The sequence below is a fragment of the Canis lupus genome, chromosome 26 (genome assembly GCF_011100685.1).
Source record: "Canis lupus familiaris isolate Mischka breed German Shepherd chromosome 26, alternate assembly UU_Cfam_GSD_1.0, whole genome shotgun sequence".
Taxonomy (NCBI): domain Eukaryota; kingdom Metazoa; phylum Chordata; class Mammalia; order Carnivora; family Canidae; genus Canis; species Canis lupus.
In genome coordinates this window covers 18,577,730-18,602,996 of record NC_049247.1, presented here as the reverse complement: position 1 = coordinate 18,602,996, position 25,267 = coordinate 18,577,730, and the positions used below count along the sequence as shown (strand labels likewise).

The 25,267-nt window shown below is 45.5% G+C and overlaps 1 protein-coding gene across 1 annotated transcript in view; it reads right to left on the bottom strand.

Annotated features, from left to right (window-relative positions):
- Positions 1-12,364: 12,364 nt before the first annotated feature.
- CORO1C (coronin 1C) overlaps positions 12,365-25,267 on the bottom strand; it is a 75,316-nt gene continuing 62,413 nt past the window's right edge. Inside the window, exons 4-11 of the mRNA XM_038575432.1 lie at positions 24,295-24,424; positions 21,278-21,459; positions 20,017-20,136; positions 18,930-19,034; positions 16,840-16,985; positions 14,835-14,892; positions 14,494-14,739; positions 12,365-13,320 (exon numbers count right to left, since the gene is read on the bottom strand). Of these exons, the coding sequence (XP_038431360.1) occupies positions 13,201-13,320; positions 14,494-14,739; positions 14,835-14,892; positions 16,840-16,985; positions 18,930-19,034; positions 20,017-20,136; positions 21,278-21,459; positions 24,295-24,424 (1,107 nt within the window). The 3' untranslated portion in view covers positions 12,365-13,200. The remainder of the gene's footprint in view (positions 13,321-14,493; positions 14,740-14,834; positions 14,893-16,839; positions 16,986-18,929; positions 19,035-20,016; positions 20,137-21,277; positions 21,460-24,294; positions 24,425-25,267) is intronic.

Sequence of the window (25,267 nt, the reverse complement as noted above, 5' to 3'; positions counted from 1 at the left end):
GAGCCTGCTTCTCCCTCTGCCTCACTCTCTGTGTCCCTCAGGAATAAATAAATAAAATCTTTAAAAATATATAAGTAAAATGATAATGGGGATGGGGCGCCTGGGTGACTCAGTCAGTTGGGCGTCTGCCTTCAGCTCAGGTTGTGATCCTGGGGTCCTGAGATCGAGTCCCACATGGGGCTCCCTGCATGGAGCCTGCTTCTCCCTCTGCCTCTGCCTGCCACTGTGCCTGCTTGTGTTCTCTCTCTGTCAAATAAATAAATACAAACTTTAAGAAAAAAATAAAATGATAATGGGGAGACCGTGTGGGTGTACACCATGACAGAACTGTTCCACGGGTGCCTGGGGTGGGCGGGTTGGCCATGCGGGGGTGGTGGGTTCCAGAGCGAGCAGATGCAGAGCCCCACATCCTCCAGATGCATCCCTTTCTCCCTGCGTCAGATGCAGCCACAAGCTGCGTCTCTGGAGGGCCGGGCACAGCCTGCGGAAAAGGAAACTGTACCACAGACCCACCCCTGGTCCTGTAGGCCGTCTGTGAGCTCTGAAAAGCATCCAGGAGCAGGGCCCTGCGGGAGACAACCTGCAAGGCCAGAGGCCTGATAACTGGCCTCCCACAGCTGTGAGACTGTGGGCAGGTCGCTTCTCTGGAGCCTCGGCTTCCTCGCCTGCAAAGCTTCGTAATACAGACGCGTAGCATTTCCTTGGCTCCCGCACACGCCAGGTGCTGTGCATCAGATCAGCTCATGTCACGCTCAGAGCAGTCTTTGGGGGAAGCTGAGACCCAAGGCGAGGCTGGGCCTTGCTCAAGGTCACACAGAGTAGGTGGCAGAGGCAGGTCCAGGTGGCCGGAAGATAGGCCCCTATCTCCAGGCCTGGCCTGTGTTGGTGCCGGCTGAGCGCCCGCATGCAGCGAGTCTGCCCTGCATTCTGGCGAGTGCTCTGTGTAAGGGGAAGGGTCACTTCGTGGCGGGGAAGCAACTTCAAGGTGAGACTTGCGCAGCTGAACGTGCCTCGCACAAGAGCAAATATCGCTAAGAGGATCCGGACTCGTGTCGTCCACGAGAAGACGGTAAAACCACATCTCGTGACACCTAACACCTGTGACACTCAAGCATTCAAAGCGAGCGGGTTTCTACTTCTACAGGCGGGAACCGCACCCCCCCCCCCCACCCGGGTGCTCCAAAGATGCCTTCAGAGATCAAAGCGATGATACTCGATGTGAGAGAAACCCTGGAAAAAAACATCCAAGTGCCATCCTGATGGAAACCTGCTGCTCGGAGGGTGATACGGACGTGAACGCCGCACGTATTGAATGCCCACACAGCACTCACGCCTCGTTAGTGGAAAAGCAGGTGTAAAGATGTATAAACAGGGTGCTCGCAGCTGTGCGTGGGTTCCCGGACGACGCACTGAAAGAAATGCTCACAGTGCTTGTCTCTGCGCGGCCCAATTATGGGCGGCCCTTCCCTTTCTCATACGTCCTCCTCGGTATCTTTAAATAGAAAAATGCGTGTGATATGTCAGCTTTATTATCAGGAAATAGATATTTTAAGCAGCGCAAGGACTTTGTAGATACCCGAGATTTCAGGATGACTCGACTTAGCCCTCTGTCGGTCTCCACCCTTCTGGGGTGTTTGGGGGACTGCCCCTCCCAAGCCCCAACCCTGTGCTTCTCAGGGTTCTAAGTACGGTTTCCCAAGGCCCAGTGGCCACAGCGGTGGGGCCAGTCACATCACTTCCTCAAGTGCTCCTCAGCCTGGTTCTGGAGGATTCTCTGGAGGCGTTTAGGAACCTACTCAGACATCATAGACTAACGGCCTGAGGGCAACTCTTCCCTAGAATAGGACCAAGGAGCTTTTTCTGTAAAGGGCCAGAGATTGAATCTTTTCAGCTTTGTGGATCTGTCCCAAATACCCAACTGCGCGGTGATGACATGGGAACAGCCATAGTCTATATGCAGTAAATGGGTGTGGCTGTGAGCCCATAACATTTTCATTGCAAAAAATAGGCAGTGGGTCAGATTTGACTTACCGGCTAAAGTTTACTGGCCCCTGACCTAGAAAACGAGAGACACTGGCAGTAAGGAGAACCAAATTGCAATAAGAAGCGACCCACCAGGTCCCCGCGAATGGGCAGAATGAAACATGGGTCCCCTTAAGACTATGCCACTGGCTTTCTCAGTGAACGGCACGTGTACTGAGCCCTGAGCGCCAGGCACTAGGATGAGCCGCACACAAGACACACTCTGTCCTTGCCTCTGGGCGCCTATAGATCAGTGGCCAGGGCAAATGCCACCATCCAAGGCCACTGAACGTAGCCAGGTAGAAAAATACAGGTCTGAGAATGAGGAGAATTGGATCCTTGCCTCAGGCCTGCTGTGTTTAGGGAATTCACTTGACCTCTCTGAGATTGTCTCATCTGGAAAATGGAGGCATGAAGGCTTAGTGCAAAATAATGCAAGGAACCAGTAAAAGTCTAAGAGTAGATAGAGCTGCAGATGTAGCAGAGCCCAGTCGCAAAAACCCACTGTGGGTCTCCGGCCCCCAGCCCTCCATGTATATGATCCTTGCAACATGTGCAGGAACACTCTCCCTATGCAGGACTCAATGGCTCCCCATTGCTTTTAGAAGACTCAAATCCCTGACATGGTGGCCAATGCCTTAACCTCCCTTCCCCTCCAGCCTCATCTCACTCCCAGGCCTCCTTGTTCTCTGCTCCAGTGCCTTCTTCTAGCTCCTCTCATGTTTCCTCCTAACACAGGACCTTTGCACGTACAGCTCCGGCTGCCTGGAGCATTCCTTACTGCTCATCACCTGAGTAACTCCTACTCACAATTCAGACCCAGTTCACATGCCATCTCATCAGGAAAAGTCTTTCCTGACCCCTGACCCCATCCATGATCTTAGAACACTGTGACCCTCTCCAATGTGCTTGATACCTACCTCTCTCCTTGGAAGTTCCAGAAGACACCCGTGTCTGTTTCACCCACCATTGCATCTCCTGGGCCAAGCATAGTGCCTGGCATATAAGACTCAACAATGGCCAACATTTATCAGGTGCATCTTCATGGCAGGCACTGTCCTAGGCTCTTGACACATTTGTTTGTCACAATTAAACACCCTGGTAATTTGCCACAAATAATTGCCTCATGAGGAATTATTAGTATTCCTATTTTGGGATGGAAAAAGTCCAAGGTCCAGAGAGGTTAAGTAACTCACCTGAGGTCACACATCTAAGTGAGAGAGCCAGGGTTTAAATCCAAGCTTTCTGTTTACTGAGCCTAAATGCAATCACAATAGATGTTTGTTGAATAAATATGCACATTATCACTGCTTCTCCAGGCAGACCCTGCCCGTTATGATTGGTCTAAGGGGATGCAATGCTCCCCACCACTCTCCAGCAGGATGAGCCACTGAGTGTGAGGTTTCTCTCTATATATGGACCCCCAGTGGTGGGGCTCTCCTTGGAACCAAGGGTCACTTATGGGCCTTTTGGCCAACATGTGCTCCAGGGAGTTCACTAACCAATTACTGCTGGAGCAGCCCCATTTTAAAGCTCCTTGGGCCCCCACTTGGACAACAGAAGACTTGCTCTCCAAGCAGTCTACTATCTCCTTATACCTGGACACTCCTAAATGGTTGTCCGTGCACTAAATGCAGTTTTGCTTATGTTAGCCGATGGGTGAAAACCCTTGTAGCTGCCACGTGATGATGTTTACACCAGCTTAGCGGGGATGAGGGGATGGGGGCACCTGTCAGTTGCATTTCACTCCTCTGTTGTTTCTGGTGGGGAGTGGAGTGGGGAGCTGTTCACACCAGTGACCAGTACAGCTGCAATGAAACTCAAACTGCAGAGACACAGATGCCAGCGAAGCTTAGCTTCGACCCCAGGTGTAAGCTGGTCGAACCATGCATTCAACAATTGAGGAACATGAGAAAAAACATTAAACACCAGTGGAATCCTGAGATTTCGTGGATGGGTAAGGACTGTGTCTGACAGGCTAGGTATGGCTGAGATCTGAACATCACTTTGTGATTTGCTCGAACTCACCGTGGCCCCTCCTTGCCCCTCCCCGCCAGATGCCCATTTACCTGAAAATGGTGCAGAACTGTGGGGGAAACGGCGTTACATCTAGAATCATGCCTGCCCATTTTTTTTTTTAAGATTTTTATAATTTATTTATCCATGAGAGACATGCAGAGAGAAGCAGAGGCATAGGCAGAGGGAGAAGCAGGCTCCCTGCAGGGAGCCCGATGTAGGACTCAATCCCAGGACCCCAGGATCACAACCTGAGCCAAAGGCAGACACTCAACCACTGAGCCACCCGGGTGCCCCAGAATCATGTCTGCCTTCCAAGGTGGCCACTCTGCCTCCTAAGGAAGTGAGGCTCAGGGAAGGGCCCAGGTGGATTTGAGTCCAGGTTGACCAGACCAGACCACAAAGCCTATAGCTTCCCTACCAAACAAGCGTCCAAATGGCTGTGCCCAGTTTCTCTGGGGCAGCATTGGAAAAGTAGCCGCCATGGGTATCCTTTGTTCAAACGAAAGCAAAGATCCTTCTATAGAGAACAGAGCTGCTTTAATGAAAGGGAGGTGGTGGGGGCGGGGTCACACCCAAGGGCCTGCCCTCCCCCCTTCCCCAACACACACATCCTCTTTGATTGAAGGGAGGGCTCACAGGCTGTGATCTGCCAGTCTGAGCCATTGAAAGGGGAAATGGCCACTTTGGGGCCCACCACAGCTGGGATGCAATTCCCCTTCTCAAATGGGAACAGAACCTTGGGGAGTCCTGGATTCTGGTTGTCACTCTGGGCAGCCCCAGAAGCAGCTTCTGGGATGAAGGCCCTCAGAGTGAAGCTGCTCCTCTAGAGTAAACAGAACAGGGGCTCCCCAGGGCTCAAAGGAAGGGGCTGGTCCCAGACCTGGAAGGTCAGAGGGTAATCAAATATAGAAGTGTGCTCCAGGGGGGGCATCCAGGTGGCTCAGTGGTTGATTATCTGCCTTTGGCTCAGGGCATGGTCCTGGGATTAAGTCCTGCATCGGGCTCTCCCCGCAGGGAGCCTGCTTCTCCCTCTGCCTGTGTCTCTGCCTCTGTGTCTCTCATGAATAAATTAATAAAATCTTAAAAAAAAAAAAAGTGCTCCATTCTCAGTGATTTTTCCAACACTAGCAGTTGAAGGAATCAATGCCTCTGATGGCTACCCTGAGCACTGGGCCTGGTGATACAGTGATGGAGAACTCTGGAACTCAAACCTCAAGGGGCTCTGATAAAGGAGGAATACTGGCATGAGGAAGGAGTCTTGGTTGCAAACTCGTCTCAAACTGGCTTAAGTGGCAATGGGATTCCTGGGGTATCTCATGGAATTTGAGGTTAGAACTGTGGCTGGATCCTATGCATGGATTCAGTGAACTAAAGGGACCCAGAAGCCTTTTCTCCACCACTGCACACCTGCTCTGCCCGCTTGCTCCCTAGAATCCCCAAGTCTCTGGCCTCTGCAAAGGGAAACTCAGATTTGGCACCATGAGAAGTGGAGCATTGGCCCAGCCAGGGGAAGGTCATATTCTGGAAGCAAAGGTACTGCTATGCAGACAATCCCATTAGTGTCCCCATTCTCCGAAATGTCTCTATTTTCATTCATTTCTTTAGCAGATATTTTAAAATGTAATCTGCCAGATTCTAGGGATAACAGTGAATAAATGAGTTCTGTCTGTGCAGTTTACATTCAATTCAGGGGAAATAGTAAAAATCTCAAATGAAGTTGATAGATCTAGTGGAAACAAGGTGCTATGGGAAAGATGGCAGGAGAGGAGGAGCAAAGTGGTGAGCCTCACAGACGATGGGTGTTCTGGAGAGAGCAGTGCATGGAAAGATTAAAGGTAGGAGGCCTCCCCGAAAACAAGGGGACATGAGGAGAGGAGGTTAGGGAGACAGCAGGCCCAGCCAAACATGCGGAAGTTAGATTTAATTCTGAGTGGGAAGAAAATCCTATAGAGAGTTTGGACTCTAAATACGGGGTTTGCAAGCTTTTTCTTAATGGGCCAGATTGTACATATTTTCGAATCTGTGGTCACAGAGTCAACTCTGAATGTGTAAAGAAAAAGCAGCCATCGATGTTGCTTAAACAGGAATGGCTATGTTCCAAGAATTTTATGCTAAAACTTGAATTTTATATACTTTTTACTTGTCATTCTTTTTTAGTCCCCCCCCCCCCAACCACTTAAAAATGTAAAAAATCTATTCTTGTGCACTCTACACAAACTTCCAGTGGGGTGGATTTGGCCTGTGGGCCTCAGTTTACTCACTTGTCTTACTACCTTAAATGGTTACTCTGGCCACTGTGTTGAGAACAGACAAAAGTAGGGAGCAGGAAAGTTGGTTTGGAAGCTGTGATAGTCCATTTCATGTCAATTTTACTGGACCATGGGGTACCTAGATTATTTGGGCAAATATTCTGAGTGTGTCCATGAGGGTGTTTCCCAGATACTAACATTCTAATCCTTAGACCAAGGAAAGCAGATTGTCCTCCACAGTGTGGGTGGGCCTCACCCCAATCAGGTGAAGGCCAGAAAAAGAACAAAAAGGGGGAGTTTAAGAGGGAACTCCTTGACTATCCTTGAGCCTTTTTTTCCCCATTGTCTTTGGACTCAAATGGAAACATCAGGTCTCCTGGGTCTCCAGCTTGCTGAAAGGAGACCTTGGGACTTGTCAGCAACCATAACTATGAGCAAGTTCCTTATAATGACTTTATATATGTACACATCCGATTGGTCCTGTCTCTCTGGAGAACCCCACTGCAGAAGCTCAGTTCACATCAGAGATGGCAGTAGTGGTTAACAGTGGCAGTGTGAGAGGCAGCCACAGCCAACAGGAGTAGCTGAGTCTGTTGTGGGATATGAGAAAGGAGATGGGAATCAGGTGGGGTGGGAGGCAGGCAGCAAGTCCAGGGGGCAAGTCAGGGGGCTACCCCAGAGGAGGCTGAAAAGCATGGACTTCATTCTGGAGACAAGGGGAACCTTGTGCCCCCCTCAGGGGTCTCGACAGATTCTGTTCTAGAACACATCACTCATGAAGCAAAAAAGGGAACAGGTGGCTGGTGGTAGAGGAACCAGCTACAAGGCTGTTCAATGCTCTGTTCTCTCTACAAGGAGAAGTTTCTGGCAGGTGCCCAGATGCCTATATGGGATTCTCCACCCTGTCATCTTTTGTGGCATTTTAATCCACAGCCCCTAGTAGAAACTGGCCAGGGTGGTAATTCATTTTACTGTTTCAGGGGCTGTAGTTGATGGAGGGTGGCTGTAAGTGGTCCTGCAGGTTTGTTAACCATGAGGTGCCTCTTCTATCTTCTACAACCCAAGTATCATCTTGGCACGGAAATGAACCTGCAACAACTTCCTGTTATTTGTGGGGCAACTTCCCAGTTCTCAGACCTCTCAGTGCAGCCCAAAAGCTTGGATTTTGTTGCTAAAATACTGGTGATTTCTTGACCCTCAGGGCACACAGCTCCTGTCTGAACCCCAAACACAGCTGGACCACTTAAGTCATTTGCTCAACTACATTTTTTTTCCAGGACTTTCAAACCTTCACAGGAAAAATAAGTATTTACCCAGTGAATGCCACAACAGAATCATGTCTAGTGTGTGTGTGTGGTGGTGAAAAGGGTAATGGGGGGCGGGGAGTGGAGATTAGTCATGAGAAGACAGCAGGGCTATGATAAAGGCCAAGGCCTGCTGTTGGGGACCAGAGGCACCACTCATCTGGCAACCCACCCCCTCAAGGCCCCCAGGCACCCTGTGCTTCACCCCTTTATGCTGCAATCTACTTGCATCACCTGGACCAATTGGCGGTGAAGGTACTTTATTTGTAGCTGAAGCCCAAGCACAGCACCTGGCACCTGATGAGCTCCTTGCTCCTTCCCTTTGCAATGCTGATGACTGCACATTTTTTAAAAAAAAAAATATTTTATTTATTCATGAGAGACAGAGGCAGAGAGAGAAGCAGGCTTTCCACATGGAGTTTGATGTGGAACTCGATCCCAGGACCCTGGGATCATGACCTGAGCCAAAAGCAGATGCTCAACCACTGAGCCACCTAGGTGCCCCTGCTTGCCTCTTTCAATCTGAAGCTTTCCAAACAACCCACCAACTGGCTGCTAGTCTTTGTCTGATTCCTCTCTCTCCAGCACTGCCGCAAACCCAGCACTGTCATCCTGTCCAAAAATATCCATTCAGTCTTTGAGCCAGTGTGAGAAAGCCTCTCCACTTAAAAAACAAAAAACTAAGCACCCCGTGGTTTCAGTAACAGATCTACTTGCTTTCCGGCCTCCTGAGCATCCTGCAGTGATTCACTTGTCTCCCATCCCAGACTTTCCCCGTCACCTGAGCAGCTGTGCTTCTCACTCAAACACTACCCCCACCCCCCATTTACGAACTCGGGCCCTTAAAATCTGTTTTCCTACCTGGTTGCATTTCTGTACAATAACAGTAAAGCTACGCTGAACTGCAGATTCTAGCAGCTTCTCTAAACTCACTGCCCTCCACTTTCCAGCCAACCTAACAAACTCAGAAGCTACTAGACCCTTGGGTACCTTTGAATCTGGAGCAGTTTCTCTCTCCCCACTTCTCCATTTCACCTTTTCCAGAAACTCGCCATTGAGAAACAAAGCTCATTCTGCCTAGTGTCGCCCAGCAATCTCCTTCCACCTCTGTGATGAACAGCTTGCCAACAGCCTGAACTCCTGGGGGCAGAAGGAATGCCGCTGGTGGCACACCCCACCAGGGAGGTGAGATCACCTCCATTTCAAACAGTGCAGGCAGCTGGAACGCAGATGAAGCATACTAAAATATATTATTTCGGGGGGCACCTGGGTAGCTCAGTAGTTGAGTGCCTGCCTTCCGCTCAGGGCATGATCCCAGGTTCCTGGGATGGAGTCCCACATCGGGCTCCCCACAGGGAGCCTGCTTCTCTGCCTGTGTCCCTCATGAGTAAATAAAATCATATCTATATATGATATATATATCACAGATATTAATAAACACCTTACTTCATATCATATTGGTTGGAAGTCTATTTCCCAGCTCCCATGACCTTTCACTTTTGACATATTAAAGTCTTATGTAATTGGGTTTTTATGGAGCCAATCTAGCTTTTCCTCTGAGATTTAAAAGGCTTCCCCCAGACTTAAGTCTAGATAGAAAAGGATTTTTTTCTTCTAAACTTGAAAATCAAGTTTCCATTTAACTACTGACTCCATCCGAACACACACTGGTGCTATAGAGTCCCTGCCCCCAGGGATACTTAATGTCGCTGCACCACTTTCTCCCAGCCACTGACTTAGGATGCTTGTTTCAATGTATTACTATTTCATCATTCATACGTTGACTTTAATAACTTTTTTCTGGGAATTAAGATAGTTATGGGAAATACACAATTGAGTAAAATCTAATTAAATACAAATTTCCCACACAGCTGGTACCTCCACACAGCAGTAACAAAACTTGTGTTTATTCTACACGTAAATATACACTGCATATGCATATATCCTGAAAGATGGCTTGCCAAAAGCAATCCATCCTGGGCTGGTTAATTAACCAACCCCCCCCCCACACACACACACACTGATTTTTCCTCTAATTCCTGAATGGATCTCCCACTAGTTTGCCTGGGCCAAAATTCCCAGAGATGAAAACTCTGGGCCAGAAGGCAGGAACATTTAGGACTTCAGATATACCTTGTTGCACTGCCCCTGGGAAAGGCTGTGCCAGTGTGTACACACTCCCTTCCAGTCTTTCAGGAAAGGACTTTAAACAAAGGGCACGGTCCCGTATTGCCTGTCTACTGGAGGAAAGTGTGTCCTTGGCCATGATGCATGTTCGAGTCCACTGATGGCTTCAGGACATGCTAATATGCTAGCAGAAACAGAAGGGTCACTGAGAGTTGACAGATTCTTAAGAGCCAACAATAAGTTTTTCTGGACACCAAGAGCACCAAAGGAAGTAGCCTTTAAAAAAAAACAGAAGTCTCCCTCCACTGGGCCTGGCTGGCCGTCTGGGGCTGACACGGTGACCTGTGGGTTTTCTGGCATGGACACAAGGCAGCGGAAGAGAGAGTCAGTTGTCAACACTTCACACATGCGTCTGCCCCCTGACTGTGGGCACAGAGGGGCACAGACAGTATCTGCTGCTCAACTTCCTGCAGCCACACAGAGGCTGACCACAAACCCGGCTGCCTTTCTCCTCACTGACTACAGCAACTTTAGGAGACTACATTTGAGGAGGGGGAGTTTTGTGCCAATTATTCATCATGTCTACAAACCTTTAGAAAAACCAAATGGTGGGGAATTCTTTGCTACAAATCACTGAAATGTCATGAGATGGTATTTTGGTATAAAAGGGGAAGCTAAAAGGGCCATGAAGTTCAACTGACCCTGAAAACCCTCTGTTGGAATAAAAATCACAGCTAAGCTGAGAAGGCTGTACTTGTACTGAAGAAAACAGTGCTTTCGAAAGCACAGTCAGAGACTCAGCAGTCACAATAACAATGCCAGCCATGCGGTAGTGGCAAGGGCTCTCAGTACGACTGGGCGCAGGTATCTCTCTTCCAAATGACATGGGATTCGTATCCCTCCTTCAGAGCAGGGAAAGAGATGCCCCAAGATTAGATCTGCCCCAGATCCCACCCCTGGTAAAGGCTAGAGGCTTAACTGGAGTCTGGCCTGTAGCCCTCACCCTGCTACACCCTACCCTACCTCCCCCTGTGCTGGAGGGCAGCGGCCTACCCACACTCACCCTGTACTCACCCTGAGAGAGGAACAGTCGCGCAGCTGGTTCCACTGAATCAGAGAGGCTGTGGGCTGCCTCAAAGACAGCTGAGGTGTGAAATAAACACGGACACCATTTTGTAATCAATGATTTTTTTATCTTTGAAAATGGAAGCAAGTGTTTTGACAGAATACTATGGCCGCTCTATAAGAGCCGATCTAGGAGTAATTCACTGGTTTTCCTCTGGGATAGCACGGCTTTAAAAAGAAAGAAAAGAAGAAGAAAAGAAAGAAAGACAAAACAGGAAGGATAATCCACAAACTTCAGGCGCTGACTTTGAGCCTGGCTGGGCACCTGTTCATTAAATAAGTCATAAGCTACGCACTAAGATCAGGATAATTTCTCCTTGCCCTCCGTCTTCTCTTTGAACCACATTTCCTATGGTGTTCCACCACCAACAATTTTGTTTACTTAATTTGATATCAGAATCTTAAAACATTTCTGAATCTTAAAAAGGAAGGTCTTCAGCAGATTACGTTGATAAAGAAACATGTACAGATTTGAATATAAGTCATTGTGATTATTGTTTTCCTTATATTTCATTATCCACTCCAATATTACACACACACACACACACACACACACACACCAAACACTCAGATGCCCGGAAGTTGTGGAGACAGAGATCCCAATATTGGGAAAAAACATGGTACCTTTCCTACAAAGACATCAGCCCCAGCTTGGCCGTAGATTCCAACCCGCTGTCACCACACTCCATCTCCATCCTGATTCCCGGTTATAGACATTCCCTGCCAGTTCCCTTCCACATCAGCAGGAATAGGCGCCAAGAGCCCCCAGGGGGGCCCACTGGCACCATCTGTTCCATGTTCAACCACACTCACTCAGCTCTTCCCCGAGATTCCTTAAATCTTGCTCCTCAAGCGTGCAAAATGAAAACATGGAAATGGGAGAGAAGCTAACTTGGTAATGGAATAGGTATTCAGAGCTCAGTCCCTGGCCCCTGAGTCTGGGGAGCCTCTGTGGGAGCTGGAGGTGCAAAGCATGTTGGTATGGTAGAGGGGGCAAAGGGACAGGTTTGTACACATTAAAGCTACAGCAGAGGCCTGTGCTCCTGGTTTTGCATAATTCTAGACCGTTCTCCTCAGTCTCAATATTAAATAGCACCCTCTGGCCTCCTCTTAGCTGAACGTGGAGAGGGCTGAGAGGCAGGAAGGACAGAAGGACTGGCTGGGGGAGCCCTGAGAGAGATGGCTGCATCTGGGAGACTGAGGGGAGGGCAGGGGCTCTGGTGGCACAGGGAGAGCCATGCTGCAGGCAGCATGGCACAGAGACAGCATGGGATGTTCGGAAGAGCAGAGGATCACGTGGGGGCACACACTCCCCTCCAGCTTCCCTAGGTCTTAGTCTCCTACTGTACTGAAGAGCTAGGCAAGCTGCTGAAATGGGCAAGAAGGAACACTCCACAGTGGCTTCTGTGGCTTCTTGTCCTGGGCCCTTATCAAGTATTGACCGAAACCTGAAACATGATGTTTAAAGTGATCAATGCAATAGATTCTATGTGTATAACAAAACTGCAGAAACACATGCTAGTTTAGGTTAGATTATAATCATCTGAAGCACAGGATAACCAAGAAGTGAAATTCCATCTGGTACAACCACCCAGTTTCTAGAAAAGAGAAAGAAAGAAAACAATACAATAGGAGCTTTTTTGATCAGAAGACTCCATGAAAGGAGAGGGTGGTGATCGAACCCACGTGATTTTTCAAGTCTTCCTTCTGTACAGTCATGAGGATGACCAGGTTTGTGCTGCAAACGAGCCAGCACCATGTGGCTACTGCTCTGATTGTTCTCAGATGAACGTGTATACAAAATAATATCTTATCTTCATTTAGTTTATAAACATACACAGTGCTGTCCCTTTCAAATTAAGAAAAAAAAAAAAAAACCACACACAAATACTGCAAAGTAGCAAAATACAAGGGGGGAAAAAAGCTACTTTTGGTTTTGGCAACATTAAAAAAAAGAAATATAAAAAGCAATGTGGCATTGGTCCCTGTTTATAAAAAAAAAAAGGTACTTGGGCACGACACTGAATCAGAATTGGTTGGTTTTCTAAAATTCAGAATATCTGGGATTTTAAAAGTAGCACTTTTGTCTTTTAAAAGTTCGACAAGTCACATAACACTTAAAACATCAAAAAAGCTTTCTGATAAAAAGCTCGGCTTTTAAATCACATTATGTTTCTGCAAATTTGGGAGACGAATTGAGTTCTTACTGGAATGTGGCCTATCGCTGGTTGACAAATGTGACCCGGAATGTCTCCGAATGGCAGTGCCTCCCTTTCGCCCTCCCTGGGACCACGCCAACAACCAGCTACCAAGCACAAGTTCCTGCTCCCATTTTGGGGGTGGGGGATGGACCTTCAGGCTGCAATCTTCGCCATCTGCTGTTCTAACTTGGAAATGCGTTCGTCTTGATTGCAGATTGTGTCTTTTATAGATTTGATCTCTTTTAAAATCTCATCCAACTTGGCTTCATTTTGCTAAGGAAACCAAAAAGGAGGAGGGAGAGGAAAGAGGTTGACTAAAATGCAGTAAACGAAGCTTACCAAAGTTGAGAATTTATAAGGCATACAATCTAATTTTCTACTTTGGAAATGCAAGCCATAGCCACCAAGTTGGGCCTTCTGAGAAAGGAACTGCATGCTGGTCAGTCCACCTGCCACCCCACAGTAGAACCAGGGTCCCAGTACTCCCCATTCCATGTGCCTCTGCACTTACCTGGACTGAGACTCAGAACAAGTCAAACTGTGGGATAGGACCGATCCCTTCAGGGCTGCCCCACAGCCCAGCCACCCCATGCAATACCATCAGGAGTAACTTTTATGTGACCCAGGTCAGGAGTGAACTTCCAGAGGCTACAGAGCTCCTATCATCTCCCATGGAGGGTCCTTCTTAGGAGCCAACCCCCTTGCCATGCTTGCTCACTCTTCTGAAGAGGGCTCAGCCTCTGCCACATGTGGAGCTGATTCTTTTGGAAACCTTGCAATCCACAGCACCTCATGTGGCTACCTCAGTCATGGCCAAAACACCAGCTCTTCCAGGCACCTTGCCTCTTCATTCCACTCACCCTCTCACTGACAACTCTCTGCCTTCCCTCTGGCTCCCTGGGATCCTGTTCTACTCCTGCCAACTCCCCATGCCCTCTCCTCCCTGGCTGGACTCCGCTCTCCCAGCAGCAGCACCCTCAGCGGCCATGTGGGTCTCCAACATCAGGTTTTGGTTCCCACCACTCCAATGACATGGTTCTTGCCAATAGGCCCAAGATCATCTTTGCTGCTAAGTCCCACTCACCGCCAGATATTTTGTCTCTGGAACATTCAGCAACACCTGAACCCTGTCACTACTCTTTCCCTTTCCTTGGGCCCTTTCTTTCCAGGTTCATTTCTACCCCAATCAGAGATGAATGTAAACACTCTGGGTGGGGAGAGACCGCTAAGAAAACACCCAAGCAGCTCCTGTATACTCTCTCAAAAATGGTAGCAGACAGATTTCTATCCTGGTCATTATAAAAAATGCAGCTAAAGGAGCCAAAGTGGCCACGAGCTCATAAATGTCATGTAACCAAGAAGGTTCTTACAAATAGTATGTGTCCTCGTTTACTAAAAGCCCTGAGCCACAACCAAGCACACCCCTCCACCTCTTGCAGTCCTCACCACACTGGCCGTGTCTGGAGTTTTCTTGGGGGCACTGATCAGGTCGCACTTCTTATTTGCAGTGGGCTTGCTATCCAGAATGTTCTTCTTGACCACCTTGAGATCCCTGTTTTTGCCAGGGATGTATCCATGCTTTAAGGAGATGAGGACCGGGTCTGCATTTTTCCCCTCAAACCACTCCTCTGCCTCCAGCGCTGCTTCAGGCCCCGCTGTGTCAGGATACAGGTCATCTTGGAAAAGGTCGGACTATAAGAGACATTTGGGAAAACGCTTAAAGATGACAAGCCTGAAATTTTAAGAATCTTTTTAATCGTGGATTGCCCAGGAAACTGGGCACTTACCTTCCTGGGAACAGTCATGATAATAGGCTCACACTTTCTCTCATGAAGTTTGAAGAATCTTCAAGGGAGAAATAGAAATAATAACAAAGTTGTATTAAGTGAAACAGGAGGCCAGGTTAACAGGCTTCATGACTGACGGCTAGTCTTCTACACTGCTGTCTGGGGCATGAAACGCTCTGCCTATCACCTGAGCTGATCTACTCTGGGGAGCAGGTGCAGTGTGTGCTCCCATTTTCCAGAGGAGAAATGCGAGGCAATGGGGGACTGGAAACAAGAACCAGGAGCAGAAGTCTTTGCTTCTGGGGACGGCCCAACTCTGGTAATCTGGGGGCTGACCAGCCATGGGGGAAGAAACACCACTACCGACGATGATTCACTTCTGCAAAAGTGACCAAGTCAGCAGGCAGGTGAAAACAAACACCTAATATTAGACAGAATCTAGGACCTGGAATGCCAGGTCTTCTGCCAACTAGAGGTGGCTGAACATTTGTCAGCATAAATGGGATTTTTAAAAGGGAAAAGAAAAGAATCCTGAGATTAAAACTTTGGCATTCAAGCAAACCACATCACGTCTAACATTCAAGAAAAATTTGAAATTACCCAAAATGTGGATAAGACTGGGCACCTCTGCAGTCAGCAGAGCAATAACGAAGACCGGCCTGGGTTGACACCCAGCTCAAGTGCTACAGTGCCCGAGTGTGTGGCAGCACATTTAGCATAGCATCCAGCATATAACGAGTGCTCAATAAACAGTAAGTAGGAGGTATCCTGAATGGTTATGCTTGTAGTCTTTTAAACTTTTAGATGACAGTAAAATTAATGCTTTTCCAAATACTGGAGGCAACCTTAAGTTAGGATTTGATCAGTTTTGAACCATGTTTTGATGAGACTAGTTTAAACCATACTTTTGACTTATCTCTGACAGCTTTCCTTTGCACTCCAGGTGTAGAGAAATGTATTTTTAAGAGAAACTTCTAATAATATAAAAAGGGGCTTCTAAAAAATTATTTTTAAAGATGTGTTCATTATTGTGTGATCAGGACAGCATAGTTAGGCAGATACGTATGTAGTGTTGTGGGGTGCCTGCAAGGCTCAGTCAGTTACTAGTGTCCGACTCTTGATTTTGGCTCAGGTCATACATGAGGTCAGGGTTGTGAGATCGAGCCCTGTGTCTGGCTCTGTGCTCAGCGGGGAGTCTACTTGAGATCTCTCTCTTTCCCCTCTCTCTCTGCCCCTCCCCCTGTGCATGCTCTATCTAAAATAAATAAATTAAAATTTAAAAAAGAAACGCAGTACTGTACAAATGTGTGGTAGGACCACAGGCCTGATGGTGCAGCACTAGTCATTCTGTTGTTTAAAACGGCCAGTTATCCATGCATCTCATGGACTATCTTTTGTCGACCACGAGGAGAAAACAGCCTATTGTTTAGGAAGACCACTAGGCATTATGCAATACAAATTTTTTTTTAAACCACAGTAGTATATTTTATGTATTATATAACACAGCTGAACTTCCTACATCAAGCTAACCCAACAACCCAGCTATTGGTCTTTGGCTTCTCTAGTTTAAGATCCATGAGGTCTACAATCCAGTTTGGAACCTGTTCGTCTCCCTCAGGGCAGGAAAACCATCTCTTCTGTCCATCTCAGCAGCAGGCTCTCCCTGCTTGCCTCCCAGAGGACACTGGCCACAGACTCAGCCTGAAGACAAGAGATGAAGGCTTCACTATTTAAGTGTACAAAATCTGCCTTGGCTAAGCCACTGCACCACAGGTTATGTAGTCCAAAGAATGAGGAGGGGCACAATTCAATTACAGGATTTTGAAAGGCTCTTCACTACTCTAAAACTCCACGTTCCTAAGTGTGAGCAGGAAACGAGATACCAATTCTACAGGACAACAAAGGGTAGATAGACTGGCACTATGGCATGACTGGTAGTTGTACTACTCTTGAGTAACACATGTGGCACAAACAATCTGAATACTTTATGATACCAATTCTTTACCTGGCAATCTCGCATTTGTTAACATCAAGTCCCCTCTTGGGCATGTAGCCCATCCCTCTCTGAGGCTCCTTGCTGCTGAATGTGTTGAGGTAGTGGACATACGGGGATTCATCTGTGATCTCAAAATAGCGGATACTGCTGTCACCCTACAAGAAATCAGAGACAAATTTGCATTGAATGTTACCTGAAGTATCTGGTTAAAGTGGTATCTCTCTCCCCTATAAACCAGAATTAACTGGGACTCTGCTTCAGTGGCCAACCTCAGCTTTCCCTTCAGAGGAAGAGGATACAATGGTTTCTCTTCATGGCAGAACAGGCCCTCACTTATCAAATGCTAGCATAGCCTTTAAACAGTCTGTCCTCTGCCTCCTACTGAAGGCTCAAATTTTACACTGCTGAGCCTAGACATCAAGTTGGAGTCAGAGCAAAAGCATTAACACCTCTGGCCAAGCAACTGCAATTGCAATTCAACTTCAAAAACCAAACACAAGTCTAGGAGGATCTCAGAGAAGGCAATAACTGATTTGAGTACTCTCACTGCCATGGAATAGTGTCATTCCCAAACCCAAGGGCACTAACATGGGACAATCAGACGATGATAAAAAATAAGATTTTTATAATTAAGAAATATTAAGAATAAATAGTTCTTAATCATTCTTATTTCATAATTAATTCTTAACTCATAATTCTTAATTAAAAAACTCACTAAAACATGAGTATCCTTTAACTTAAGAATATAGTACTATCTCATTGCAGTGTATCAAATTCTATGATAATTTTGCCTAGAATGTTCAGATGTTTTTGGGGGTCTGAAGCACATGCTAGCTTGTCCAAGTATAACTGTCACACAGTTCTACCAACCTGAAAAATGAAGGCAGGGCTGCCTGCTAGAGGGGGAAGTATGTATATAGATAACCAGGCAGTATTATGCCCTTCAAGACTCTTATTTTGCATGGTTTCCATTTGTTTCAATGATGTAAATATCTAAAGCAATGGTAAAGAAGCTAAACACAGACTATTTGCTCCCTGCATATTCAAGAGTAATGTTCTGTGTTAATAATATATCTGGGTAACCGCTCCTGTTGTTTGTTCTGATGTACTCTATGGCAATTGTGAACATCTGAAGTAAAATGACTTTCAAAGAAACAGACAAGATCTCAGTTTCTAAGCAACTGACTGACCTATGACAATATAAAGCGTTCTCAGCCAAATATGAGAACTGAAACATCTCTGGCTTTACCTAGCAAGGGGCTATCTAACAGGTTTAGGGGAAATATATCAACAGCTCCAGCTGCCTTAGTTCATTTATTCCAACTACAAAAATTCTAAGGAAAATTGAACCTACAAAAGAATAAGGAATATTAAGGTTACCAGTCCACTAAAATAAGTCATCATCATCATCAAGCTAGACATCATAGTTAGGGAGAGAGGCTCATAAAGCAGGCAAGTAGGCTCTCTGATTTTAGTGTGGGGTCTTCCTGTAACAACTGTCACCTCCTGAAACTAGTCAGACCACCTACTTTCAAGCAGAGGGCCCTAATGCTGAGCTCCTCCAAGAACACCCTGGAGAATATCTGAGGCCTTCAAAAGCTCCTATCCGCAAAGCACCATTCTCTCCACAAGTCCATGGCATGTGGTGATAAGTAACGATATGCCAATAAAGGGCTACCCAGGGGATTTCAGCGTTAAATGTGGCAACCTGGTTACTCATTTGTCATACCATTACAGAGCAATCTAAAATCCTGGATGGCACTAGAGGTGAAAGGACAACAATGTGTCCTTTTTTCTCACTAAAATGCCTGAGTGAAGATGTCCCTGTCAGCGTTTGCCCCAACGCCAGAGCCCCATACCTAATGCAGTCAGAAGTCCTGAACACAGTGTGTTGTTACCACACAAATGACAAGTTCAAAGGGTCCAGTCTCAAGACTTAAAACACACCAAAATCACCAGCCCTTACTTTAGCTCAAGGCATATACACAGAGATCAGATAAATTAAAATATTAAAATGATGTAATGCACGGCCCACCTACTAAATTTTTTTTCCTCTTTCAAGACTACATCTAATATGAAACATTAAAACGACCATTTACCTTTCCACATAAGTAGATGATACTGGTGTCAGGGTCATAGAAGGGCAGCAACACCCCATTGCTAGTGTCCATTTCATGAAGAGCGATTGGTTCCTGCATATTTTTCTGGGGAAAAAAATACAAAAAAATATATATTTGCATATACACACACATTTACAAGATGAATCATTCTTTCATACATAATTATGGGAGCAATTTCCTAGAATAATGAAAGGTTGAACAATGCATATATAATACTTATACAAGTAAATACCAATTCATACATGTAAATATCAATTTTCCAACCCATTGAAAACTATCAATTTGACAACCTCATCAATGTATATATACATCAGTGTGATTCCATGACAAAAATGAGACAGCTCTTCTCCTTTATGATTTTGTTTCCTTTTATTTTTTATTTAAACTTATGTATTTAAAATAGGCTCCACACCCAATGCAGGGGTTGAATTTATGAGCCTGAGACCAAGAGCCATGTACTCTACCAACTGAGCCAGGGAGAAACCTTATTTTCTTTTTTTAAAGAAATCTTTCTTATTATAAAAATACACTCTTTAGTTAAAGTTACAGAAAGACTATAAAAACCATCCCATATTCCATAATCCCACAGTCCAGTGGATGGCAAAAACAATGACCGTTTTGGTCTACTTACTTCCAACACACACACACACACATACACACACACACACACAGATCATACCATATATTCAGTTTTGTTATTTTTTCACTTATGCTATTCTCAACATATTCCTAAGCGTGACTATTGTGACTTTAACATTTGATCATATTCTTTATAATACAAAGTTCAGAACTTGTTTCCCAAGTCCCAAACACTGGCTTCTTCGTGCAGTCTTTTAAAAATATATAGTCAACACAGAGTATTTGAGAGTATCAAGAATGCATTTTTCTAATACATTTAAGCAGTAAGTCTCCAGTGACGACGAGAGTGTCACATCCAATTCAAGTCAAGCAGGAGTTCAGAAAACTACACTAAGAATCCTATAATCTACCTACCCACCCAAAGACCTGCTCAGAAAAGAGAGAAAGCTCAAGTGTAAGCCTGTGGAAAGGCTGGGAAGGGGCATACCGGATTCCAGAGAGCCAGCTGCCGCTCACTCATGCGGCTGAAACCAGTGGTAAAGACATTCCCATCAGCCAGAAAGATGGCTCTCATGGGTCTTGCTCCTTCGTGTGCTTTCTCCTTCTCCTGGGAGATCAAGAACAATAGGAATATTATATTCAAACTGCAAGAAAGATGGAGGGCTCATACACTGAATTTAACCCATGCCCACCCCCATGTCTTTCAGATTACCAGGTATGCGTGTGTGTGTGTGTTTGTCTCCTCTGAAGATGAGAAACCAGAGACACTATGTAATTTGGCCAAGGTCCCTCAGCTAGTTAGTAAGCAGAAATGCCAGTTGATGACTCAAAAGCCTCACTCCTTCCACTATGCCCTGCTGCCAACCCATGCCCATGTTCTGCAAAAAGAAAACATGAAAGGACTCTGCCAGATGTCTGCTTCTCAGGAAGATAACCTGAAAGTTGGATATACCCTTCAGTTTCTACCAATTTCATTGTACAGAAGGCTGTATGGTTCAGTAACCCTTTCCTTAATCTCATGTGTCTACTGAGAGTGCACAAGCAGTGAGCCCTAGAAGGTTCTAGTGGAGAAAGCACTTTGTGAAGGGCTGGGAGAGTCCTCGGTGCTTGAGAAGCACTAGCCACAACCACTATCCAACTCTTAAGAAGTAATACTGTCCAAGAATCAGCACATCCCAGAGAAAGGTAAATGCAGGACCACAGAGCAGGGCTGATGCAAGACATCCCATGCTGGATGGGATCCAGCATCTGCCGTTTCAACCCCAGCTCAAGTCCCAAATGCCTGTCTTCTGTCATGCTGGGTGACCTGGTGAGGCTGAGTTTGGGTGGCAGGAACTAAGGCACTGAGCTGAAGAGATAGCCGGTGGCATCTCTGTGAGGTGCTCTGATGATGGTTACAGGAAGGGACAGGGATCAATTAACCAATACTCAGCACTAAGCCAGGATTGCAATTAACTGTTTAGATTAGCTGATCTAGGTTTGTAAATTCATGAAGACTCCAGTGAACTGATAAAAACTTTGTTTCTTTGTGAAAAATGGTCACCAAGTGAGAGAGAAGGCTCATGTCAATGCTGGAATGCACAACTCTGAAGGGTGGCTGGGAGGCAGAAACTTGTACAAGGCTCTGTGGATTCGTGGTCTGCTGTCTGCACACAACGAGGCTCCACTGACCAGGGAGCCTTAACAAGCAAAGTTCACACTCACTGAAGTGCTACAGAGATGGAGGCACTTGTCCTAAGCATACTTACAGCAACGATCTCTTGTTTTCTAGGATCGATTACTCTCACTTTCTTGTCTTTGGAAGCTGTGCAGATCAGACTGCCATTCCGGTTCCAGCTTACGTTGTAAATCATGTCTGAATGCATATCATCCAAGTTTATAAGGGCTTCCCCTGTCCCCACATTCCAGATGATGATGGCATTATCACAGCCTGTAAGCAAGCAAAGCCACACCCCTCAGAGATTAGAAACACCTGTAGAGTAACACTTGAAAGCTACAAATGCAGTGAGGAGACAAATGCACAGAAAGAATGACGCTGATTATAAGTGGCCTGACTTACTTGCTAGAAGTTAAAAACTCAAGCGACAAAGAAAAAAGACATCTGTATAAAAGAAATGTGGTAAAGGTAGAATATGGCTTGCTAAGTTCGGGTTCATATGAAACAAACAAAAAGCAATGACCAAAGAACTCTAAGAAAATACAATTCTATGTTTTTTGAGTTAACTGGGGCTGGTGGACCCCACGTGATCTTAAGCTTCCTTTTCCACTAAACCAACATCAGAATGGATACAGTTTATTTCTTCTCCACAGCAGAACTAAAAATGAAGAGTTTAAATAACTGCTTAGAATACTCAACAAAAATGTGGGACAGCACATTATTCAAATCAATAATGCTGTAAAACATGGTCTTCCATTAAAGCATGGTAAACCAAGTAACCAGAAGGTAAATGCATGTGCTCACAACAGATCTTTATCTTTTAAAGGGGAGAAAAATAGGTCAAGACTGGGCTGATCTAAGAAGCCCAAACTGTAATCAAGTAGACATGTGGATTCAGAAGCTGATCCCCAGAGAGGCCACAATGCTGACATAGCCACACCCCTCTGATCATAGACTCTACTTTCCTTCAAGCATCAGCCCCAAGTTCCCTTTATTTTATTAAAGAGTTATTTATTTGAGAGAGAAAGAGGACGTGCATGGAGGGAAGAACAGAGAGAATCCCAAGCAGAACCCCTGCTGAGCATGGAGCCTGATGCAGGACTCGATCCCAGGACCCTGAGATCACGACTTGATCCGAAACCAAGAGTTGGATGCTTACCTGGCTGAGCCACCCAGGTGCCCCACCCTAGATTCCTTTAAAAGGTGGGTGCCAGGGACACCTGGGTGGCTCAGAGGTAAAGCATCTGCCTTTGGCTCAGGTGGTGATCCAGGTCCCCAGGAGTCTGCTTCTCCCTCTGCCTGTGTCTCTGCCTCTCTGTGTCTCATGAATAAATAAACAGTATCTTAAAAAAAAAAAAAAAACAGAAAGAAAGGCAGGTGCCATTTGTTGCCTTCCAGGACATTAGTTCAAGGATGAAGCCAAATAAAGGATGGATATCTTGAAGATAAATTCTTGTCAATAAGCCAATTTTGCAAGCATTTCAAAAAACTTAGCCACTGATACCCAGACACCTAAGCTGTCTAAGGGCTAGAAGCAGGAGACTGGAGAAAAAGCATGCACAACAGCAAAGCTGTAGCTGAACCCTGGGATGAGACCCGACCCTTCTGCCTTGTGCACCACAGGCAAACAGGTAACTTCAGCCACCATGGATGGATCATGTAGTCTTAAAATATGCACAACACTGCCATCAAGGCATTCTCCTTTGCTTGTAGAAGGCAGAGTGGGAAACAGTTGGCTGATGATGCCCTATGTTCGACCTCGATGACAAGGGGCAGCAGGAAAATTTCCATGACAGAATTCCGCCTTTGGAACTGTTTTCTCTCCTTATCAGAGTGAGGAGAACATTAGGAGGGTTCCCAGGTATAGTTACTTGTGATTTTAAATAAAAGAGAGAATTCTATATAGCGTCATTTTTTAAAAGCAGCCCTTGATTTCAATAGGTACCTGGTAAATTCACCATAAACACCCTCTATTCCTACTTAAAAAAGCTCAACTGCCTCCTCCCTTCCTTTTTTTTTTACTGGTGAGAGGAAATATCTTTGAAATTCTACCACTAGCAGTTTTCATAAATCACTTTTATTAAGGTATAATTTACATACAATGCAACGTTCCCATTTTGAGTATACATTTGCTAAACTTTGACAAATGTATATATTCATGTAGCCACCAACACAATCAAGATATAGAACATTTCCACCATCCCAAAAGGCTCCCTTGTGACCTTTGTATTGTTCCTATAAAAGATAAAACCTCAACTTGTAGACTGAGGACAAGATTTCTGTAGGATAACACTTGGAAACTACTCTAGTGGCAAAGCAAGAACACTAGGTCTTGGTTTGATACACTGTAGTGCTGTTCAACAGTGTAAAAAAATGCAGAAAGCCTCAGTGTACTGAAATAGGGGCCTAATTAAATAAATGAAGGTATCCAAGTATTGGTAGCATTGTTAAAAATATCACAGGAATAACATTTAATAGGACACGGAGAGGACCACAGCGCACCACTAAATACAAAAAGCAGGTCACATGTAAAATGTCTGAACCCATTTTTGTGGGTAAAATCATTTATGTATGTTAGCATAAGTATCTTCTGGAAAGAAATATCAATGGTGATGGACTGGTAGGATTACAAATGATTTTATTTTCCCCTTTTATTTATATATTTTTTCCTATAACATACATGTATTATATGTATAAGGAGAAAAAAATCAAAGTATCTTCCTTAAAGGAAGGAGGAGATTTGCCTATCAGGACCACCCCAAGATTGGCAACAACATCAGAGCCTGGCACCCAGGGCTCCCATGAGGGATCCTCCTGCTGTATCAGGAATAACTAAAACTGTGTTCCATGAAGGGCCCCAGCAGGAGCCATGAGTCTGCTGGAATTCTAGGTAAGCGTGTTCATTTCTCTAGGCAAGAAGTCTTGAGTCATTGGCCTTTTCACACAGACATGTGCATGTCTGCAGGTGGGCTGGGGAGCTGCTGCATCTTAGCCCCTCACCGTGGATTCCCAGTAAGCTGCTTCAGAACTGCACAATGCACAAACACATTGGCCACTGCACAACGCATGGTCAAACACATTGGCCCTTACCCACCACTTTGCTCCTACCTGCACTAAGAAGTACATTGCGGGCAGTTGGATGCCAGGCCACAATGCCAACTCTCTTCGAGTGGCCTTCTAAAATTACCACAGGTTCGGTCAGGGAAAGAGTGAGTCCGTTTTCTGGGATCTGCCACACCTGTTGGGAAAGGAAGCAAGAGGGTCCATATGAGGGATGACCTTTTACTGTGACCATCCAATTTGCAGACTTGCTCTGCAGAAATAGAACACACACTGGTCTTTGGACAAAAGGCAGAATATTGTACAACGACTACATCTATGGAGGTACTTTTAAAATGGAGGATATTAAAGATCAGAACATTCATCAGGCCTATGAAATATTGCCTCTCCACTTTTATTTAATAATAGTTCAGATTTTATTTAAAATTCCCTGTTAAGTTCAAAACTCTCCAGCTAGAAGCGTGAGGAAAAAAAAAAAAAAGGAAAGAAGAATAGAAAACAAGTGAAGCACCTGTGAGAAGCAGCACTGTGGGACAGCACCCAGCTAGGCCCACAGTTCTGGAGGGGGGAGCAGCCCCACTAGGGCTCCTGAGGGATGGTGCAGTTTTTAAAACAACATGTTTTCTGTGTTTTACATTTGGAAAATAAAAATATACATAATATACATAATAAATTCTGTAACATTTATCATAGAAAAATCTTGTGAAGAAAAAAAGATAAACTGGGCCTTATCAAAATTAAAAACTTTGCCTTTCAAACGACACGATCAAGACAATGAAAAAGAATATATAAAGGACTCTGAACAAATCAGTAATAAAAGGAAAATAACCCAATTTTTAAAATAGGCAAGGAATCTAAACAGAACATTTCTGCAAGAAAGATATATAGATAGTTTTAAGGCACATGAAAATGTGCACAATATTAGTCATTAGGGAAATGCAAATCTAAACCATAATAAAATATTGGCTCATACCCCCTAGGAGGCTATAATCAAAAGACCATGAGTGATCCATGAGGATGG